Consider the following 21,186-nt stretch of genomic DNA (forward strand, 5'->3'; position numbering starts at 1 on the left):
TGTGAATTGCAATGGCTCTGTTCGGCAGATGCTTTGAAATATAAAGATATAAATATAATAGAACAAAATTTAGGAAATTTATAAGCCATAATTTGTAAATTATAGTGTTTTTCTTTTTCATTTTGCACACTTAAATGAGGTCCAAATAAATGAGGTCCAAACTCTTGTTTGCCCACTTAAGTTGCCAATATTTCAGTTTGCCCAGTTTGGTGAGCTTGGAACATTACTAAAAATTAACCAAATGTTAGTTTTTTTAACCTTAACTATTAAGTTTTTATATGTTAAAACATAAATATCTCTCACGGTCTCACCCATGTGAATGACCAAAATGCCCCCTCACTCTGTATATCAACCCCTAGGTTCACCAATCTTTTTCCTACACCTCACCATAAATTCCACCATTGTCAGCAACTACCACCCCTTCCCCATTTGGGAGGGTTAAAGGATTGTGAGTGAGGGGTGGGAAAGGCAGTTGTTGGTAGGGGATGGGGTGGTGGTCAGATTTTCGACGAGATGTAGGAAGAAGATGGGGTAGGTACACAGTGAGTGAAAGGGGCATTTTGGTCATTCACACGAGTGAGGGGTATTTATGTATTAACACATGAAAACTTAACAATAAAGGTTAAAAAGCTAACGTGATATTTTTTGTTGGTATTATTTTAAGTTCAAAAAATTGATCAAACTGAAATATTAGTCGGCAAACAAGAGTTTGGGCCAACTTAAGTAGGCAAATTGAAAAAACTCTAAATTATATAATTTATGGTTGGGTAAACTGGTTTACCAAAAAAAAAAAATGGTTGGGTAAACTGACCCACACTGGACCGGACCGGGATTAAAGATAGTCATTGAGCCGTCGCCGCTAGTTCGCGGTGCTGCAGGGGTGTCGCAGGGCGCAGTTGCGGGGTGCGAAATAGGAGACGTCGTAGCCTGTATCCCTGGGGCAATGTTGCTTTGCTGTTCGTAACTATTTGCGTCGGCCGGATTTGGCTTCGTTCGCCGAAGCTCAGAGGAGTGTTAATTTAACTTCTAAATCTCAAAGCCTAGATTATAGTTCTAGGGTTTCTAGTTTTCATGGCTTCTCATTCTCATCTCGATGATGTAGGTGCTTTTGTCTCATCTACTTCTTGTTTAAATTCTTCGTATCACTTTTTAGCCTAGGCTTACTTCCTTTTTTTGGTGATCACAGGAGGATGATTTCGGTGGCGATTACCCTGGAACTCATACCAGACGTTCAGGTTTTTATTTCTGTTCCTGATATACACTTGGATGTAACTATTTCGCTGGTTAAACTTCTTTTTTATCTTTTTTCTTTTCTTCCCTTCCTGTTGGTTTCAAAATTTATAACTCTGGTTTCAGGGAACAAAAGGAGTTTCGGTGACCTCGACGACGATGAGGATGATTTTTTTGGGTCCAAAAAGGTAGTCTCTTTCTGTGTCTGTTAATTGGAGTTGATGAAGGTCCCCCCCCGAACTATTCAAAAGTTACAATGTAAGCCCTCAGTCCTGGTGACGAGTTTGACTCAAAGTTTCTTGATTGGCCTTATGGACCTGTAAACTCAATGTCGCAATGTCCATGAAAAAATATAGTTTCAGGAATGTTGGGGAGTGCCCAGATAAGGCAATTATTCCTTATCATACTAATGAGATGTTGACCTTCAACCGCGTAGTGACTGTCTAATTAACATGGTTATTGAGCAGAGAACAAAACAGTTATTGAGCAGGAAAGGATGAAACAAATTGGGCTTGATAAAGATAGCTAGAGAGTAGCTATTCTGGTGTGAGTTACTCGAATAAAAATTGATAGGAATAAATTAGTGCAAAAGACACGATGCATTTAAGATTGTTTTCTTACAGTTATTGTAGGACAACCAGGGAATTGAGCTGGACTACAAGGAAATCAGGAATTAATTTAAAGAAGATGATTGACGATGTGGTTAGGATTAGGACAATTTAGTAGTCAGTTATTCTGTTTTGAATTTTGATTTCAATTAAGGTTTGTGTTTTTTTTTTAAACGACTTGTATTAGGATACAATTTTTGTACTGAACAGAGATAAGCTGACTTTATTTTCTTGTGAGATTTCCTTCCCGTCTCTAATTCCCTCTTCTTCCTCTTCTCCTAATTCTCCTTCCATTTCACCCCCGGGCCGTATCAGGCCTATACCAGACCTGCATCATCACGCTGGAGTGGTAAGAATGATCACTTTATGCAAAAAGTGCTGAAGGTTGGCCAACTTCAATCCAGTCTCTGTAAGATCCATGTTAACAGGGACATTCAAGTATTCAACATAGAACTAACTCTTAAATATAATTTTAAATAACTCAAAAGCATGAATCAGAAATCTGAACATTGTGCTCTACATGTTCCCTCTTCAACTATGATAACTTTTCCAATCATTGAACAAAGCCTCATAGGCTGGAGTAACTTCAGGTTTCCCATGTCCTGTATCATTTGTTTGTCCTCCATTGGATGTGTAGATCCTGAAACTAGAATGCAAACATATATTACCCCTTTTTTATTTTCATTTTTCAAAATGTGATATATTTAAGTTTATGGTAAATCTTAATGACTCTATTTCATACTTATGCTTTTATTTATTCACTTGGTGCTACATGTTGTTGTTAGGTTGCCTTCTGCTAATGAGACTGAGAATCCCTAGACATTTCTTGTTCATGCTTGCAATTTATAGGAATTCTGATGATGAAACCGCAAGTGAATGAGGGCTAGTTCTTCCAAGATCTTTTAGGAGAACCAATTCAATGTGACCAACAAAGGGTTCCTTGAGATTTTGGATTTAGGCTGTATGGGTGGTTTTTCCCCAATTGGTTCCTAACAATTGTGTTCTAATCCCTTGCGTGGGTTTGGTTTGTTTGATGGGATATATAGACAGATAAAGGTATAAGGATATTTAGGGTATGAAGGACACTTTAACCCACCCCATAGGGGATTGATAAATTCGTTGATATGGGGTAGATTTGGGGTGGGATGAAAACTTAGGGAATGGGATAAAACTTGAAAGGTTTTGGTCCTTTGAATAATCTTTTCAAGTTTCAATGATTTTGAATGGGTGGTTTGGGAGATATTGGGTTTCTTGATTTTGGAGGGATAATGGGGTAATAATAACAAGAATGGGTAAATCTAGGTTTGGTTGGTCCAATGGGGCTGAAGTTGGGATGGAGGGTCACTAGCACTTTGAACAGATCCAACGGCTAGATTGTCGGAGATCTGACCTTGAATTTTGGGTCTCTAAAAAGTTCGATAATTCGTAGGAATTCAAGAAAACTAAAAAGACAGTGATATGAGAATGGAATGGATTTAAGTGCTGACTTGTTACTTACCCCTAACACAAGCCTTGTAATGGGGTATGATGGATATGGTAAGAAGTGGAGGCAGGCTACAAGCACTGCGGAAGGAGAATCGTTCAACTAGAAACCCTAGGTTGCTTACTCGATCACATGGAGGTCACTTACCATTGATGAGAAGCTCTACTAACATTGCTTTTAGGCAGCAACAGACTCTTTATTTATTGTGTTCTCAGATCTGTATTTTGTCACAAGCATTTGCCATCTATTTGTAGCCTTAACAATGACTCCTAACAGTACCGAATATCCAATAAGAATTCAAATAGGACTTCTACTTCTAATCTTAAAAGACTCCTTATCTCATACCCTAGACTGACTCAATCATCACTATACTAAAAATAAAACATAAAAAGACCGTTGTGACCTTATAACTTAAGTTAGCAGAATATACATAGTAAGACCAATTAAACTAAAATAAAAGCCTATTTTCGTACTTGACCTAAAAACTAAACTTATGGGCCTATAGAGTAGGCCCAAGACCACATAAACTTGCTGAACAATGGCCTAACACCCATATCAATCAATCCTAAGTTGTTTTCAAAGGGAAGTTGGCCAATTTGGTGCCAGACCTGCATCATCTGAAGGAAAGATTCTAGACAAAATTTCTTGTATTGATTTGGGTGAGTTGATAGTCTGAGTTTTGAAATATTGATTCCTATCTGCATGTGTAGGGAAATTCCAAAATAGAAGAAACTGCACCTGGTGTGGCAACGGGAATGATTTTATCCCTTCGTGAAAGGTACTGTTAGGCTCAGATTTAGCAACTCATTGTTTTTTGTTTTTTTAAGTTTGAGTCCTTTCAGTTATGTATATTTATCTACCTCTGCATGCCTTCAATTTCCTTATGACTTTGGTTTGCAGTCTACAAAGCTGTAAGGATACACTTGCAACAGTCCAGGTATTACCATTGGATATCAGCTCTTCCTTCCCTTGAGTACTTTGGGTTTTTTTTTTCCGTTTCTTTTTTCTTTGTTATTTATTTTGTATTGCATGCTTGTCCTTATTAGAAAGATATGGACTCCTTACAGATTTCCAAGATGCAATCTGTCCTCTAGCTATCCCTTTTGTTCTTAGCAACCCTTCTACGGAAACTAATTAATTAATAAATGAGAATATTCATCATTCCTTATGGTTAGCATGTAGAATGTTTAATATATGGTTCCTTCCAGAAAAGCCACTGCACCAGGTCAGTAATTCTCTGAACCCCAAAGGGCAGAGGATTAAACAATGCCATCCAAGTCCCAACCTCAGCGAGGTCTTGGTTGAGTTTTTGTTGTTATGTATCATAGGGATCTTGTCTCGATTCTGAGCAACACCGTGTTATGTTTGGATTTCGTACTATGTAAATTGACCCAATTGGACAATCTTATTGGCATCATAATGGCCTCCCAAGCTTGTGCTTGAACCTCCACATGAGATTAATGTGTAACACAGCTGTATCAGGTTCTACTTTTACTGGGACCGTAGGGAGGATCAAGTTGTATTGAGAAGGTTTTGGGATATCTGGATGAAGTGGCCTTCTTTTCATCTGACTGCTTTGTTGGTGACATTGTTTTCTTTTTCAGCTTTGGTTCTGGTGGATTCACTTTGTGATGCTATTCAGATGTTCCTGCATGTTTAAAAAATGCCCTCCCTATGATAATTGTTGCTTGAGACCAATCAAATCAAGTTCAATCTTTAGAAAGATGTTGAGATGTTTGGCATCATTCACTTTTACTTGAGAGTATCTTTCTAGGGCATATGGGCCTTCCTATTATTGCTTTTGTGCGTAGAAATACCATGCCATGGACTGGAAATAGATAATTGCATATGCTTTGTTGCTATACCATTTACCAGATTGTTCTCCATTTGGTAATATCATAATAATTCCTTCTGTAATTTTTTAGGTCAATTTCATTTTGGCTTGTATTCTCCCAATGGAGGAACTTGTTTACTGACCCAAAAAAAGACTGTTAACATGATTTCTCCATGGAAATTCATAAAAAACTATGTGATGACGATCTGATATCTCTTATAGACGGAGCTTGAAGCGGCAAAATCAGAGATTCAAAAGTGGCATTCTGCATTTCAGAATGAACCTTCTATTCCAGCTGGAACATCTCCAGGTTAGCAATTCTAACGTTTTCTGTTTACCTTTTTGTGTTAGTCAACAATATGAGAATCCATAAATCAATATCTACTAGAGGATAGAGGAAGAAGAAGAAACCAAAAGAGAAATGGAGAGTGGAATGTGGAGACTTTTGAACTAGAATAAGGAGTCCGTTACTCATTGAAAAAGAAGCCGTACGAATTGAGAATCTCATGTGTGGTTTTGTACAGTGCTAGTAATTGTGACTTACCCTCAACTTTTTCATTGCTTGCGCCCACACCCCCCCACAACCCCCCCCCCCAAAAAAAAAAAAAAAAAAAAAAACCTTTGCTATGATGGGGAGAAATGAGGAAACCCTAAGAGCCACGATGGGTTTAGGATGCACCTATATGCCCTTTGTTCACTAACTTCCAACATAACCATTGTCAAATTACAAATGATGACACTTGATTGTAACTGTAGGTAAACCCATCTAATGGAAAAAAGGCATGCATAACATAAATCCCCACACTATACCCTTTAGACTCCCCTTAAGCTGGAGTCTCTGTGTGTCTGCATGTATGTATGTGTGTGTATATACATACACTAGTAATGATGCACGTGTAATGTGTTGTTAAATATAATTTTCTATTTTTACGTAATTTATTCTTGAAAAATATTGATGTTTCTCTTCGAGTTGAATTTTAATCTAATACCTATATATTTGGGATGCCTAGTCACAGTGATGGTGGCAGAGGGACCATGAAGAATGCTTTACTACTATAATTATATATGTCACCATTAAGTTTGGATATAGGACATCATGAGTGACTCCCCCAAAGATGGTGAAGCAACGATAACTGATGTAGGAGAAACCCTAGAAACTAGGGGACCTACAAAGTGGGCTACTAGACTCTTAGAATTAAACACCTATTCTTGACAGATAGTAAAGAAAGGAATTTGTGGCACTTGAAATCTAATTAATCATGCATGTAAGACAGCTAAAATAGAGAAATAAACACAATAAGTCCTACTGGTAAGCACAACTAAACAAGAATCAATAGGGAAACAAGGGGATGGGGATCTTGGCACCATAACACTAAATTGAATGCAAGGGTATTAAGAAACTTAAAGAAAATAGAGCTGTCCTAATCAATATCATATTTCTAACAAGGAATTCAACAATTAACAATGTAAAGAGAGTCTTAGGAAGTTCTTGTTTTAAATAAAACTACTGCCAAAGAATAAATGAGAAATATTTAGGGAGAGATAATGTTACCTGCTGATCAACAGGGGTTAGAAAGCATTTAGGAACAGAAATAAGAGAAAGAAAAAAATATTTTGAAGTAGTGGTGAATCTATCTTAGGAAAGAGAGTAGGTGATAAGGGAGAGGGAGAGAAAGAAAAGAAACAAAGAGAAGGGAAGGGAGACTAACAAAAGAAAAACTAGATTACAGTAGGGTAGGAAAATAAAAGGAAATAAGGGAAAGAGGGAAGAAAAAAAAAGAACAAAGATTTTTTTCTACAAGAAAAACAAAACAACTATGGGGTTTGGGAAAGAAGAAAAAAGATTTCAAGGAAAGAAACTAGGTCTTTTTCAAGAAAAAAAAGAGTAGGTCTTTGTAGAGGAGAGCAAGGGGAATTTTTCTAGTGGGAAACAAGGGTGAGAGGAAAGAGAGGTTACCTGGAGAGAGGGAGAAGTGCTGGTTCCACCAGGAGAGAGAGAGAGGGAGGGAGTTCTTTTCTAATTCTTTCATTCATTCATTGATTACCAAAAAACGAATTCTATACAAGGTTTAAATAAAAAAATTGATCCCTCCCAACCCTACATGTTTAATTCCCAAAATAACCCCAACTTAAGTTGTAAATATAACCCAAACCCAAAATAATTCAAAATTGAGCCAAAATAGACTCTAGGCCCAACCCATAAAGACTCAAACATGAAATTAAAATATTTCAATAGTAAACTACTACCCAACCCACTAAGACTAAGGAAAATAACATGACAAACTGTCTATGAGCAGTGTTTCTCATCGAACCATAGGATCCTAGCAATCTGATAACCTCCGAACTCATCATCCATCCACATAGATGTTGTCGTGGGATGATCTCTACGTGGGCGTCGCCGGTAACTCAGAACTGCTCATTGATGTCCTCATCAATAACTCAGATTAGAGGATTTTAGAGATTACTTTAAGATCAATATCTTGAGTGTCTATCTAAGATTATATTAAACCCCTCAATATGCTAAAATATAAATCTAATCCACTGTAAACTCAAATGAAGCCTCATAAAATTACTTAAGTTTGGAAGCCTATTCAAGCTGGCCTTATAGAGACCCCTCACACAAGTAGGGTCCCCATTTATTTATTGTTTCTCATTTGCATAGACAAACCCAAACTTGGTAGCAAATTGAACTTATTCTCTCAAAACTTTCAAATCATGCAAGCCTACGTCCCATTTCATCACCCAGACGACCGATAAGATTGAATATAACCTAATTCAAAGTATGATAAGAACATAATAGAACAGTAGGTTGCAAATTTATTTATTTTCTAAAATAAATGCATATATTTATTTGCTGAAATTTCACATTTTTTCTAATATAAATTATAAATAGAATTTCCACACCATGACTATCAAATTATAACTTACAACTACATCAACCTTGAAAAAGAAGAAGGAATAACGTAAGTATAACAAGAAATAACAACAATTATAAGAACATAATCATCAATAGGTTGAGATTGATCATATAAACTTATAAAATAAACAAAAATCTTGATAACAAGGGAAGACTCATTCCAATCCACACCCTTGCTCAAATTCCGAAACATAAATGAGCCAACAATAATAGAAATGAACAACGAATGAGAATCTGGAGTTTTTTTTTTCATTCCCCAAAAATTGGTCCAGGAGACAAGGAGTGGAATAACGTACGGATCTTTTATATAGAATCCCAATTGTTTGTGGATCTTTGGGCTAAATATGGCTATGAGATTTGAGAGATTTTTGAAAATTAGATTCTTGAGGAGGGAAGAACCTTAGAATTGCCAGTTTTGTTGTAATCTTCGCTTGGCAACACATGCAAGGTGAAAACCTAAAAAATTAATGAGGATGAAGATAGAGGAAACCAGACTCCGATGGACTGGGTAAGAATAGGGATCATTTTCGAAGGATAGGGATTACCGGTATAAAGTGTTGAGTCTAACGGTTAGACGGTCGCCGGAGGTAGAGAAGATGAAAATAGAGCAGGGGATGTGTAGAGTCAAGTAAAGATGGGGTAATGATTTGTCACCTTACATGCCTTTTCAGCACAGAAGAATTTTCCCTATTGTCAAGTTTGTAAGTATATATACATGGAAGAATACTAAGGGTTCAATGCTACCGTTAATATACATTTATGCTATCACCAAAATCTTGGAAGATGAAAAGATTACTATCAAATTAATGGGATGCATCCCTTTGATGTGAGAACCCTTCGTTTTCCCAAGTTTTCTTGTTGAGAAAATGGCCGTAAAGTCAAGAGAGAGAAGGGATGCATGTAGAATTGTAGTTGTAACTAACAATAATATTATGCCATTAGTGTAAAAGAAATTTACAGATAGGCATAAATTAATTATATACACTTATTAGTGATAGTAGTTAATTTTGGAACACAAGGAAATTTTTAGAAAAACTTGAGAGGCGTATAGGAGAGGAAAATAAAAGAATCCAAAGAGAGTTGAATTTTCCTTTTTTAGTAATCAAAGAGATTTGAAGATTACGTACCCTTTCAAATTTCAAAACTTGAAATGGGTTAATTTGAAATTTTCTTATTTTGATAATCAAAGATATCTGAAGATTACGTGCCCTTTCAAATTTCAAAACTTGAAATGGGTTAAATTGACTCATGCGACTATTACTGAAATTTCATAATTAATTTGATTGACTCATGTGACTGGATTTTCTCTTTATTAATGGTTAGTATTAAATTCTGTTTAATCCAAAGAGACTTGAATTTTTCTTTTTTTGGTAATCAAAGAGACTTGAAGATTACGTGTCCTTTAAAATTTCAAAACTTGAAATAAGGTTAAATTGACTCATGCGACTATAACTGAAATCTCATTATTAATTAGATTGACTTATGTGACTGGATTTTCTCTTTATTAATGGTTAATATTAAATTATATTTCTCTAACTGTCATTTACCTAATTAATAATAATAGTAATTTTACCTCCTTGATAAACTCTAAAATAAGACTCCTTCCCATTTTTCTTAGAGGATTTTCAACTGTGACTTTTCATTTAAAAATAGATTCTGCCAATTTGTTTTTGGGTAATGGTAATTAATGGTTTTTTTTGAAAAATGAAATGAAATGTCTGGGATGATGTGTTCAAAACGGCTTAAAAGTCAAATATGACAATACATTTTGAGAATGGTAAATTTACACTGAAGTATAAATGAAGACAACATAAATCCCCATGCCATACTGTTGATTGTTTCTTTTCTTCTGAAAACATGTCTGCCTTTAGGATATTTTCCTATCTGCTATTTTCTTTTGATAATTGTAATTGATATTGTTAATGACTATGTAATCCTTTTTTTGGATGAATGACCATGTAATCCTATATCATTGATAGCTTGTTTTTGTGGGCCATTGATTGACTACTCGTACCATGTAGGACCTGAATTAGTGGTTAGCTATCTTCATACCTTGAAAGCCTCTGAAGAGTCACTCAAAGACCAGGTTGGTTAATCACTGCTCATGAGCTGCCTAAAATAGTAAGTTTTATCTACTAGTTTTAATGTTATATGCTTCTTTGTTTTTCAGCTTGAAAAGGCAAAGAAAAAGGAAGCTGCATTCATCGTAACATTTGCAAAACGTGAGCAGGAGATAGCAGAATTAAAGGTGCCTGCTGATTATTTTTGTACTACATATTCTTGTAAATACCATACTCTCTTTCTTTTTGAGGGTTAAAGAAATCTTAGTGGTTGTTTAGATCAGTAGAATTCCAATTTTATTTAGAGTTTTTTATTGGTGGCCCAGTTAGGGGATGAAACTTTAGGCACCCCCCTTAAGTGCCAAATATTACTGGTAACCCGATTCCAGAATTACTGGTTAGCCACTGTTAGAGAATGTGCTTGATTCTGTTAACTAATTAAAATTTTGAAATTGAAATGACCATAATGCCCTTAAGAGTAGTGTTATGACCAAATTACCCTCCCATACCCAATCTCCCTTCACCCATCTTCTTCCTATAACCTTGCCAGAAACCGCCCACCACCACCCTCTGCCGGAAATCGCCCACCACCACCTGCTGCTGGAAATCATCTACCGGGGGTTCCTTCGCTACAAAGCAATGGTCTCACAAGAAAATCATTGCCATCGTCATCGTCTTCATGGGTTTTTACTGGACCGAGGGTTCAGGTCTCCAATATTCAAATCCAACAGCAGCAACCATGAAAGCTAGACACAAGGACACCTCTCAACTTACATTGTTTATACAGATGTTTCAAAACAGAAGTTATTATTTGATTATGAAAAGAAGATGTAGAAATCCCATCTGATGATCTCTCTTAGCGAAAGAAGGTTGGAGAACAGAACAATGCGAACAATAAATTAAACAGCTATCAAGAAAGAACAGATCCTCTTGATTCTTGAAGATATACAAATTCACACCACTACAACAGAAAATTAAAGGCAAACACAACAAATATGCTGCCAAACCTATAAGTCCTTCTTCTTAGGTGATTGATTGACCGAAGCTTCTTCGTCCACAAATCGTAATCGCTGCTGTGTCCATTGTTTCACAGTTCCTTAATTCCTAATTTTGTGAATGGTAAAGCTCAAATCTTGCTTGTTACTGGTCTCCTTCAAACCCTCGTGACAGAAATTTAGGTTTTGTTATCATTATGTTGATAGGAGTTTTGAGGAATTTTTGTGCGATTAGAGGGTGGAATCGAATAGAGAAGGGGGGGGGGGGATATGTTAAAGAATGCTAAGCATGAGCCTCACAGTCTAAAGATGGATTGATTTGGGTATTTTGTTTCTGAGGGGTTTCCTTGTTTCCTGATTATGTAATTTCTGGTTCCCCTTACCACAGGCTAAGCTCCATGCTAGTTTCAGAGCTTCAGTGTCCAATGTTGGAGCTTCCATCCTTTGAGCTTCAAGCCAGTTTCAGAGCTTCACTGTCTAAGCTGGAGCTTTTACTAATATCAAACTGTTATTTGTGATCTCTGCACCTTTGAAACCATAATCCTTCCGACCACTGGAGAGATTGGAAGGAAGACCGTTGCTTTAGAATGAACTAGTAGTCTAGGAGGCCATACTACAGGTTCCTGTTAAAAAAAAATAATATTCTGTTTTGATTTCCGGCAGGGGGAGGTGGGAGTGGTGTGGGCAGTTTCCGGGGAGGTCTAGGAAGAAGATGGGTGAAGGGATTTCACCCACCTTAGGTTTGGGTATGGGAGGGTAATTTGGTCATAACACTAAAGGGGTCATTTCAATTTCAAATTTTGAATTAGTTATTATTATCAAGTCCATTCTCTAACAGTGGGTAACCAGTAATTTGGAATTGGGTCACCAGTAATATTTGGCCCTTAAGAGGGGTGCCTAGAGTTTCACCCCCACTTAAGTGGGCCTCCAGTAAAAAAACTCTTTTATTTATTAGTTACTCTGTTCTATCCCCCTCAACTTTATGTTAAACTACATGCCGTGGGATTCTTTTTGTGGAGAATCATCATGTATATGAAAATTGAGGATAAAGATGTACAAAGCTCCCATAGGGGAAAACCTAAACATGATTTAGAACAGGAGACTCTCACACCGACGTCCTTGGAGGCTCTAAGACTGACTTGGAACCTATTCCAAGGCATCTCCTCAGCATCTCTGCGCGGCTCCCCTATTGTTCCTTTGACCGTGAAGTTATTGCATTCAATGACTGATCTTTGGCAGCAGAAGTAGCCAAAATATCAGCAGCAGCATTTGTATCCTGGTAGCAGTGATCTTCATGAGATTCTTTTCAGTCACAACTTTCAAGTTCCACCACAGCCGTAGTACAAACCACAGCCATCTTTCTTGTTGAACCAGATAAACAACGGCAGCCTAATCACATTTAGTCCAAATCTGTTTCAGCTCTTGATCTGCTGCCCCTTCGAGGCCTGCACCAATGCCTCAAATTCCGCACCATAGATGATGTGGGAATTTATTATCTTCTCTTAATTTGAAATCTTCTTCATTTATGGAACAGTATTATGCATCTACTACTAGCAATAATTGTAAAAATAGAGTTCAGTTCATTCATGTTTCTATTTTAGACTATTTTACTTCTTTGAGTACCACTAGCTTTCCTGGAATTTTTTTTAGCATTTATCCTATATTCCTATGATGTGCTAACTCGCATGAATTTCCAGTCTGCAGTTCGTGATCTGAGGGCACAATTAAAGCCACCATCAATGCAGGTACTTTAACTTCAGTTTTGTCTGTTTTTGTTTTCTTCCTTAGTACGCCCAACTATTTTGGATGACTTTTTTAATTAACGTTAGAGTTTACTCCATTATTGGAGGGTTCTTAACCTGGAAAATTCGTTTCTTTTCCCTTTTCAATCTTCTGGAAGACTAAAAATGGAAGTTTAATGCAACACCCCACCCCCCCCAAAAAAAAAAAAAAAAAAAAAGGAAGAAGAAGAAGGGAAAACATGCATTCTTGGTTTGTGAACACGGTCTGCTGTTTTATCTTTTTTTTTTTAGCTTTCTGTGTTACTTAAACTTTTGGTTCTGTCAATGCCAACAGGCGAGGAGGTTGTTACTTGACCCAGCTATACATGAGGAGTTTACACGTTTAAAGGTACGTGGAAAGTATTCCTCCCTGCAGATTAATCTTCGTTAAATGAAATGTGCCTTTTTTTTTTTAACATATTATATATTTCATTTTCTCTCTAATAATTAAACAATTCACGACTCATTGAATAGGTCTACTAATATGACAACATACTGATACAAATTATCGATACTTGAAAAACGAGGTCTGAATTTTTGGGATTGTGTCTAGTTGCTTAAATATAAAATTGTGTATGATGTTTGTGTGACTGGGCTTTACCCGTTGCTTCAAACGTAAAAGTTAATACTGGGCAGGTTACGGGCCTCCATGTTGCGCCCCCCCCCCCAAAAAAAAAACCCAAAGAAGAAGAAATATTTGTTTATGATGTTCGATTTTGAATTATGTAATGCCAGAATTTGGTCGAGGAGAAGGAGAAGAAAGTGAAAGAGTTGCAGGATAATGTTGCTGCTGTAAATTTTACGCCACAAAGTAAGATGGGGAAGATGCTAATGGCTAAATGTAGGACTCTACAGGAGGAGAATGAAGAGATTGGAATGATGGCTTCTGAGGGAAAGGTACTATGAACCTTGTTGCTTGGATGTGGTGGAATTCCTTTCTTATGTGGGAGTCTGTATTATGATTCATGATTCTGATGTTCCAGTAGTGATCTTTTTTGTGCTCCATGGGGCCAAATTCTATTGGCTGCACTAAATACAAAAACATCTTCAGTGTTGGCTAAATGAAAGAAAAAGTGTGTGAACCTAAATAAATTGTCAGATATAACTAATTCTTTCTTTCTTTTTTTTTTTTTTTTTGGGGGGGGGGGGGTTGGAATTGATGTTTTAATAGGCTTTACCAAGACAGGCAGCTTGGTTTGAGCTATATGAAAGTTTCAGAATTCATATAGATTGTCTTACATTTATCAGGTTTTAGTTTAATATATCTACTTTGTTTCTTCTTCTTCTTCTTCTTTTTTCCCTCTTCTTTTGGGGAGGGGGGTAGTGTTCCGTACTGACAGAAGATAAACAGGGAAATCAGTTGTGGCATTCCAAATATCTTTTTTTTGGGTAAATCAGGATTAGAAAATAGCATTTTGCTTTGTCACTTGTGAAGTTCTTTGTAATGAACTTCGACTGCAGACTTGGAAGGTGAGTCTGCATTGTAGCAGACAGCATACTAAGACAATAGCCACTCCCACCATCCCCTTTGATGAATTTTTAAAGTCTGTGATGTGTCATTATCATCTTTTAAGTGATTGAATTTAATTGGTGCCCAGATGGATAAACCTAAATTTTAAACTGTGTTGGTATTGCTTCCGTTTAATATTCCAAATGTTTGGGTAGTTTGTCTATGTTTAGTCTATTTATTGACCTGGAATGCCTTCAGGTGTTTAATGCGTCTTATTAAACCCTAACTGTTTCTGATAAGTGACTGTTTTGATTTGCAGATCCATGAGTTATCAATGAAACTTGCTTTGCAGAAATCCCAAAATGCTGAACTTCGAAGTCAGTTTGAAGGTCTGTATCATACAATAAGATCTTTGTCTTTTGAGGATCATTTACCGAAAATAGAACCTGGGGTTCATCACAATAGGTTATTGTCTGGTCTTCAGTGTCCAATAGGTGATATTGACTTTGTGGTTCTGGGTCTGAATTAAACATGCAGCACCCTGGTGTTTCCTTAATTTGTCACGAGAAAGGCAACAGTCCAATATGTGTTCTCTTTCATAAAGATACAGAAGCACTATGGATATGTATGTGTATATACAGGAGCATAGGTATCAATATATCATGATATTGATGCTTTCTCATCAAATTTCAAATGCATTTTTGCCTTAGTAACTTGTATGGATGATGTAACCAGGGTGGACCCTTGCCCAAATTCCTCTGGCCCTCCAGGAAGGCAGAATCTGACCAGTGGCAAATTGATCATTTTGCCCTCTCTTCTGGGGTCTTGATGGGTCTTTTTGGATGCAGAGTACCATAAGGAGTTTGGACTGCAGAGTACTATTAGGAGTTTGGACATACTTCTATTTTTGAAATTGAGTCCTTTTGTTGTTAAGCTACAACAGAGTATTAGTCTAGTTAGGATTCTTAATAGAGAAGGAATCCCTTTATTGGATCCTGCATGTTAGTAGGATCCTAGATCTACTTTTATTTTTGAGTTTGGGTCATTATTTATAAAGTTATTGAAGAGTCATAGTTAGGTAGGGATTCCTAAGTAGTGAAGGATTCCCCTAGGTTCAATGTGCTTCCTACAAGGATTCCATATTTACTTTTAACTTTCAATTTGAATCTTTCTAGAGTAAGATATGATAGAGCCATGTATGATTATTAGTCTTTAGGGCAAAAGTAGGAGTCCTAGTTTAAGTTTGTTGTTGTTGTTGGTTTTCTTTTTTCTTTTTTTTTTTAAATATTTTCTTTTCTCCCTTTTATTTTATTATTTATTTTAAATAAGTTGAGTTCTATTGTGAGTCCTTTGTAAAAGACTATAAATAAGCCTCCCTAGCTTGTAAAAATTCAGATTATGTTTACGAATAAAATTGAGAATTGAAGAAGTAAAGAAGCTAGGATTTGTGGGTTCCCTTAGAGGGAACTTGCGGTTGTGTTTGTGTGGGAAATTCTGCAGGTTAATGTTCTTCAAGGTCCTTCTTCTTCTCCAAGTAAGTACAGCTGAACCCCACCCCACCCTCTCAATTCGTCCTGATCCACATCTTTCCCCCCATTCCTAAAACCATAACCATAACCCTAATTCCCATGTCAACCTCTTTTCTTTTTTCTGGGATTTTTGGACTTTATCTAAGACCTAAATTTCAGGTTCAGATCTACAACAATCTAACTGTTAGATCTGCCCCAAACTTTAGAAGCCTCTTCCCCCCAACTCTAGTGACCTCTCGTAGTTTCAGCCCAACAGACCAACCAAACCCTAGTTCAAACTCTAAATTCTTTTGCTGCCCTAAACTCCCAAAAGCCCTAGAAACTGAAACCATACTTTCAACCATAACTTTCAAGCCCTTCATCCAAAGCCTAATTCCTTTTAGTAGTGCCTCGGTCCTCCCTTGACCCCTACTTTACTTTCGATTACAACCCAAACCCTAGCTCAAACCCTAGGAACCCTAGAACTTAAGAAACCCTAGTTTCCAAGACCTTAGACTTGGAATCCAATTCTGAAATTATAACTACAGCAAGGGAGTAGAGTTTGATTTCATAACCCTAGCCTCTAAACTCTAACTGAACCTAGCCCACCTTATTCCCAACTCTAGAACTTCCAAAACAGCCCTATTTGCTCAACCATAGGGTATTAGAAACCCTAGAGGACTGCTTATTCTCAGGAAGACAATCCTGGTGTGGATCTAGATGCTTTACTTCATTTAATCTAACCCTGGATCCTGTTTGCATAAATGGAGAATCTATATTTCGTTTGGACAGTGTACTAGCTTAATACGTTTAGACTTTTAGTGATTGAACCCAATTCCCCCCCCCCTCCACTGAAGCTTTATTGTAATTTGATGCAATAGTATGTGCAAGAGGAGTGTGTATAATGACAACCACAACTCAACATTATCCGAGCTACATGGATGCTTGTCTTCCAATTGTCTCTATCTGAGGTCATGCTATAGACAAGGCCTAAGTCATGGTATTTTTTTGACCACTTCTCCTAAGGTTCTTTTAGGTCTACCCCTAGCTCTTTTTGTTTCTTCAATCTAGGTTAAATCACTGTTGTGTGCAAGGGTTTTTAAAAGACCTCCATGAACATGGCTATGACACCTCAAATGACTTTATCGTAGTTTATCACGTATTGTAGCTACTACCAAACTAGTTCTAACATGAACATTGCTTAATCCTTCTTAGTTTTGCTACACATCCATCTTTTTGCTACAATGAGTTTATCTATATGATGCTTCTTAACTTGTCAACATTCTGTACCATGCAGCATAACTGATTGTACAATGATCCTATGATTTTTCCTCAAGTAGTAAAGGAATATGTCAGTCATACAAAATCCTGAATGCATGTCTCCACTTTATCCATCCTATTTTAGTTTCGTAGGAATCGTCATCTTCTATATCACCTTGATTATTTATGATCGAGCCAAGGTACTTAATCGTATTATGGGATCTACTTATCATCAAGTTTCACTGCTTTATTATCTGGCTGGTATTGGCCAAAGTTACAAACTAGACATTCTGTCTTTGTTTCATGTAGAATAAAACCTTTTGATTCCAAGGTTGATCTACATAACTCTAACTTGGCATTATTCCTTCCTTATGTCTCATCTACAAAAACATCAGCATTAGTAAAAAGCATGCTTCTAACTTGGCATTATTCCTTCCTTGTGTCTCATCTACAAAACATCATCATACCATAAAAAGCATGCACTAAAGAACCTCATTTTGAATCTCTCTGGTTAAATGCCTTATGGTGCCTTGCACCTTGAATTAAAGAATTTTCATCATATCCGTTCAATGCTTTCTGATGCCCTGCCTATTTGTTGGCCAGATGCTTGTAAGTGCTTCTGCTCTTATCGCCAAGTTGTTGTTTTTTCCCCCATACAATGATGGCTGTCATAGAGAACTATGTTAAATTTGTTTTAACGAAATTATCTTCTATTTCAGACACACAATTCAACTTCTCATTAGATACGGTTGGATTGATATCTTATAATGATCTGGATGACTTCCTTGTAGTGATTCCCGATGACTACATTTGGCTTCCACGGAGTTTATTCTTTGTGCTCTGCCCATTGGTTGATTTTGTAATACCATATGCCGATGAAATTTATTAGATGAGTGAAATATTTTCAGAAGAGTGACATGATTCAGATTGATGGAACTAAGAAAGCTAGGGGCATGCCTAAGATGATTGCTGGATGAAGTGAGGGACGATGTTTATAGTTTAGGTCAGTTTCAAGTACTATCAAATAGAGCTGGTTCAAAGGCAATAACCCATTTAGTTGACTTCATAAGACCTAAATTACTTTTAATCCAAGCTGTTGAACTTCAATATATTTTGACCACAAACTCACCATGTTCTCCTAACAAACCAGTGGAGTCTGGTTGCCTTTTCTTAGCAGCCAAAATTGTTGGGACATTTTTTTTTCCACTTCTTCAAAAGCTGGGTGAACCCTAATTTTTGTTGTTACTCCAGCTTTCAAACCATTATCTACAAACCCTTTAACAAACTCTCTGTCACTCACTAGTCGTACTACCAAACCTAACTTTGACCTAATCCTAGCCTTCAAGTGGATCCGACACCCTGTTTTTGACCTACCCAACTTTTTATATCCCAGATCCTGGATATTGGTCTCCTGACAGTCTAGGACTGCGTCACTAGCATTACCCTATGGCCTATATAATAAGAAATGATTGGCATTGTCGTAATTGTGTTTGTGATCATTCTCATGATGGTTGGGATTTTCAGGCTGGGCAATTTGGAATAACTATTCCCATCTTCTTTGGAAGTCCTATTTATTACTGATTGGTCCTGAATTCTAAGTTTTAATTCACTGTCTTACTTTGACTTACCCAAAAGCTTTTGGATCTACCAGCTTGCCGCCGACCCAACCCCCATACCCCATTAAAAATTAAAAGAAAAAGAAAAAATTGAGTCCATCTACCTATCTGTTTCATATTTTTTTTGTCAAAAGCAATTTTTAGCCGTCTTCAGAGGTTGTACGCAACTCACTTTTGGTATCTGTCTTTCTTTCATGACATGTATTGCTTGGTTCATCCAACCTGATTCTTCATGTTGTTATCTACAGGGCTATATAACCAGATGGAAGAATTGACAAATGATGCGGAAAAATCTAATGAAATGGTAACTACTAATAGAAACTGCTGTTTGGTTATTTGATTCACTCGTCTGAAACGGATTATTGAAGCCTCCTGATAAAATTATCACAGAATTTTCTGTTAATTCTGAATTATAACAGAATTTTCTGTTAATTCTGTTTCAGAATGCATGTTATGTCATAAACTGATTCCAAAACTAGTAACTGCTGCGGTACAGACTAATCTGCTGATGATCATAGTTTTTATTTAGCCAGAATTACTCATTGAGGTTAAGATGAAATAAAAGGTTTTGTAATTAAACAAACATGTATTATTATTGTTACAAGTCTCCTTTTTTCTCAAATGTCACCAGGTATCTATTCTGTTGCATTGAGAGATATGTATCCTCCATTCAACTATTGGATGGAGGATGTGGTAACATTTCAAATTTCAGAATTGATTCAACCAGATACCCATTTTATATTGCACTTGTACCAGACGACCAGTACTATAGAAAATATTGCATGTTTCCAACTTTGGGTCGGAACTTCAACAAAAACACATAAAATTGGATGGCTTAGATATGTCTCGTGATTTTGGAAAGATCATCACCAGTTGAAAACAATTTTTACAATTGGTTACTTTCATTGATTCTAACGTAAAAGAAAGGATCAGGATGATGCTGGAAGGAGGATGGTAGAATCCTTGTATTGTTATCGATTTAGGGGATGCCTTTTTGAACTTCTCAAAATGATGAAAACTGGTGGCGTCCCTAGCCCGTGTACTATATTTCATCATATCTAATGAGTTAAATTGTATTTCAGGTGCTTATGTTACGACAAAAGCTTGAAGAGAAGGATTCTGAGATTCAAAGACTGAGAGATGAACTGCAGCACAAAGAACCGGTACAGCTTAAAGAACTGGATGTAGATGATAATGTTGACTCTGCAGGTGATATGAAAGTGACTGATGTTAATTCTGGCGAAGCTGGAAATTGAAATTTGCAGCTCTCAGATATAAACTTTTCTGTTCTTTGTATGTTTAATGTTGTACATTTGAAATTTTGCCGGAAATGTATTTTATTCCCTTCAAGCTTCCTTAGAATTTATTTTTAAAAATATGAGCTTGCCTTCCACTATATAGGGCTTGTTATTGCTGCTTTCAATATGACAATAGAAGCAGCGTTTCTAGGATGCTTTATCAACTGCATCTATACCAGCAAGAGATTTGGGATTTATATGTTTCTTCCCTACGTTTATGCTCTTCTCTGTATCAGTGTCTCGTTGCGGCAGTGAGAATATTCGTGAATGACACACAGAGTTTCTGTATGGGGGTTGTGAGCCAATTCCTTCTTTTCTTACACAGTTGCATTAGATACTGCAGGCTAGTGTTATCTCACCCCCAACTTGCTAGGCATGAGTATCCAATTCCCCTCAGAGTATTTAAGTGTGCTGGGTGGTCCATGATTTGAGTTGAAACTTCCTAACTTTTTATTTTCTTCTTTTCTTTTGCATATTTGAGCTGAAACATGATCTACTCTTTATCTTCTTTTTGTTGTGAAAGAATCTTATAGAAGGTGTTGCTCCAGGTTCGGCTCCATGATCTCTCTCTAAAAATCTCTCTGCCAGGTGTTATTGTCATACCTCTTCTTCCTCCTGCCTTTGAAACTTCTACTTTGCATCCTTATAGTCTCAATTTCATGAACATGTGGGTTAATGGTGAGAATAAGATTAATCGATGGAAAAGGAAAGTTCAGAGATTTGAAATCCTGAAAAAGATGGAACTTTAAAGACTTCGATTGGCTACTGATGAAAATTTTAGATAATAAGATCTGGTGAACTTGAGTTTTGTTAATCCATCAGATCACACATTCAAACATAGTAGGAATTAAAGATTGATACTTGATGTCTTTGCTTTGTGGAACTTCAAGAATACTGGTGCTACCTATAGGTATCTTTCAGTGAAGAATTCTTCTAGGAAGGTGTGAGTATCTTTTCATATATATTTCTGTGGTTAGAGAAGAATTAAATTTGTTGCTTGAGAAAAGTTAGTTCCTGTAGGAGAAAGTGAGAGATTGGCTGTACAACAGGTTTCCTCATTTCCATTAATTAAGTAACGAGAAGATACAAGTTACAAATGCACATTTGATTTATTATGCAACCTTCTTAGACACCAAACCCCCCCCC

At 36.7% G+C, this 21,186-nt stretch overlaps 1 protein-coding gene across 1 annotated transcript; it reads left to right on the plus strand.

Moving 5' to 3' along the window:
• Window positions 1-841: 841 nt before the first annotated feature.
• FIP37 (FKBP12 interacting protein 37) lies at window positions 842-21,172 on the plus strand. The gene is made up of 14 exons (XM_089148886.1): window positions 842-1,098; window positions 1,187-1,235; window positions 1,357-1,418; window positions 4,032-4,099; window positions 4,222-4,258; window positions 5,378-5,465; window positions 10,094-10,158; window positions 10,243-10,320; window positions 12,825-12,872; window positions 13,204-13,257; window positions 13,644-13,805; window positions 14,678-14,747; window positions 18,991-19,046; window positions 19,825-21,172. The coding sequence occupies exons 1-14, from the start codon at window positions 1,072-1,074 to the stop codon at window positions 19,996-19,998; spliced, it is 1,038 nt and encodes a 345-aa protein (XP_089005012.1). The 5' UTR covers window positions 842-1,071; the 3' UTR covers window positions 19,999-21,172.
• The last annotated feature ends 14 nt before the right edge of the window (window positions 21,173-21,186 follow it).

Source organism: Hakea prostrata, chromosome 3 (assembly GCF_041222555.1).
Source record: "Hakea prostrata isolate BN-2017 chromosome 3, UWA_Hpros_2, whole genome shotgun sequence".
Lineage (NCBI taxonomy): Eukaryota > Viridiplantae > Streptophyta > Magnoliopsida > Proteales > Proteaceae > Hakea > Hakea prostrata.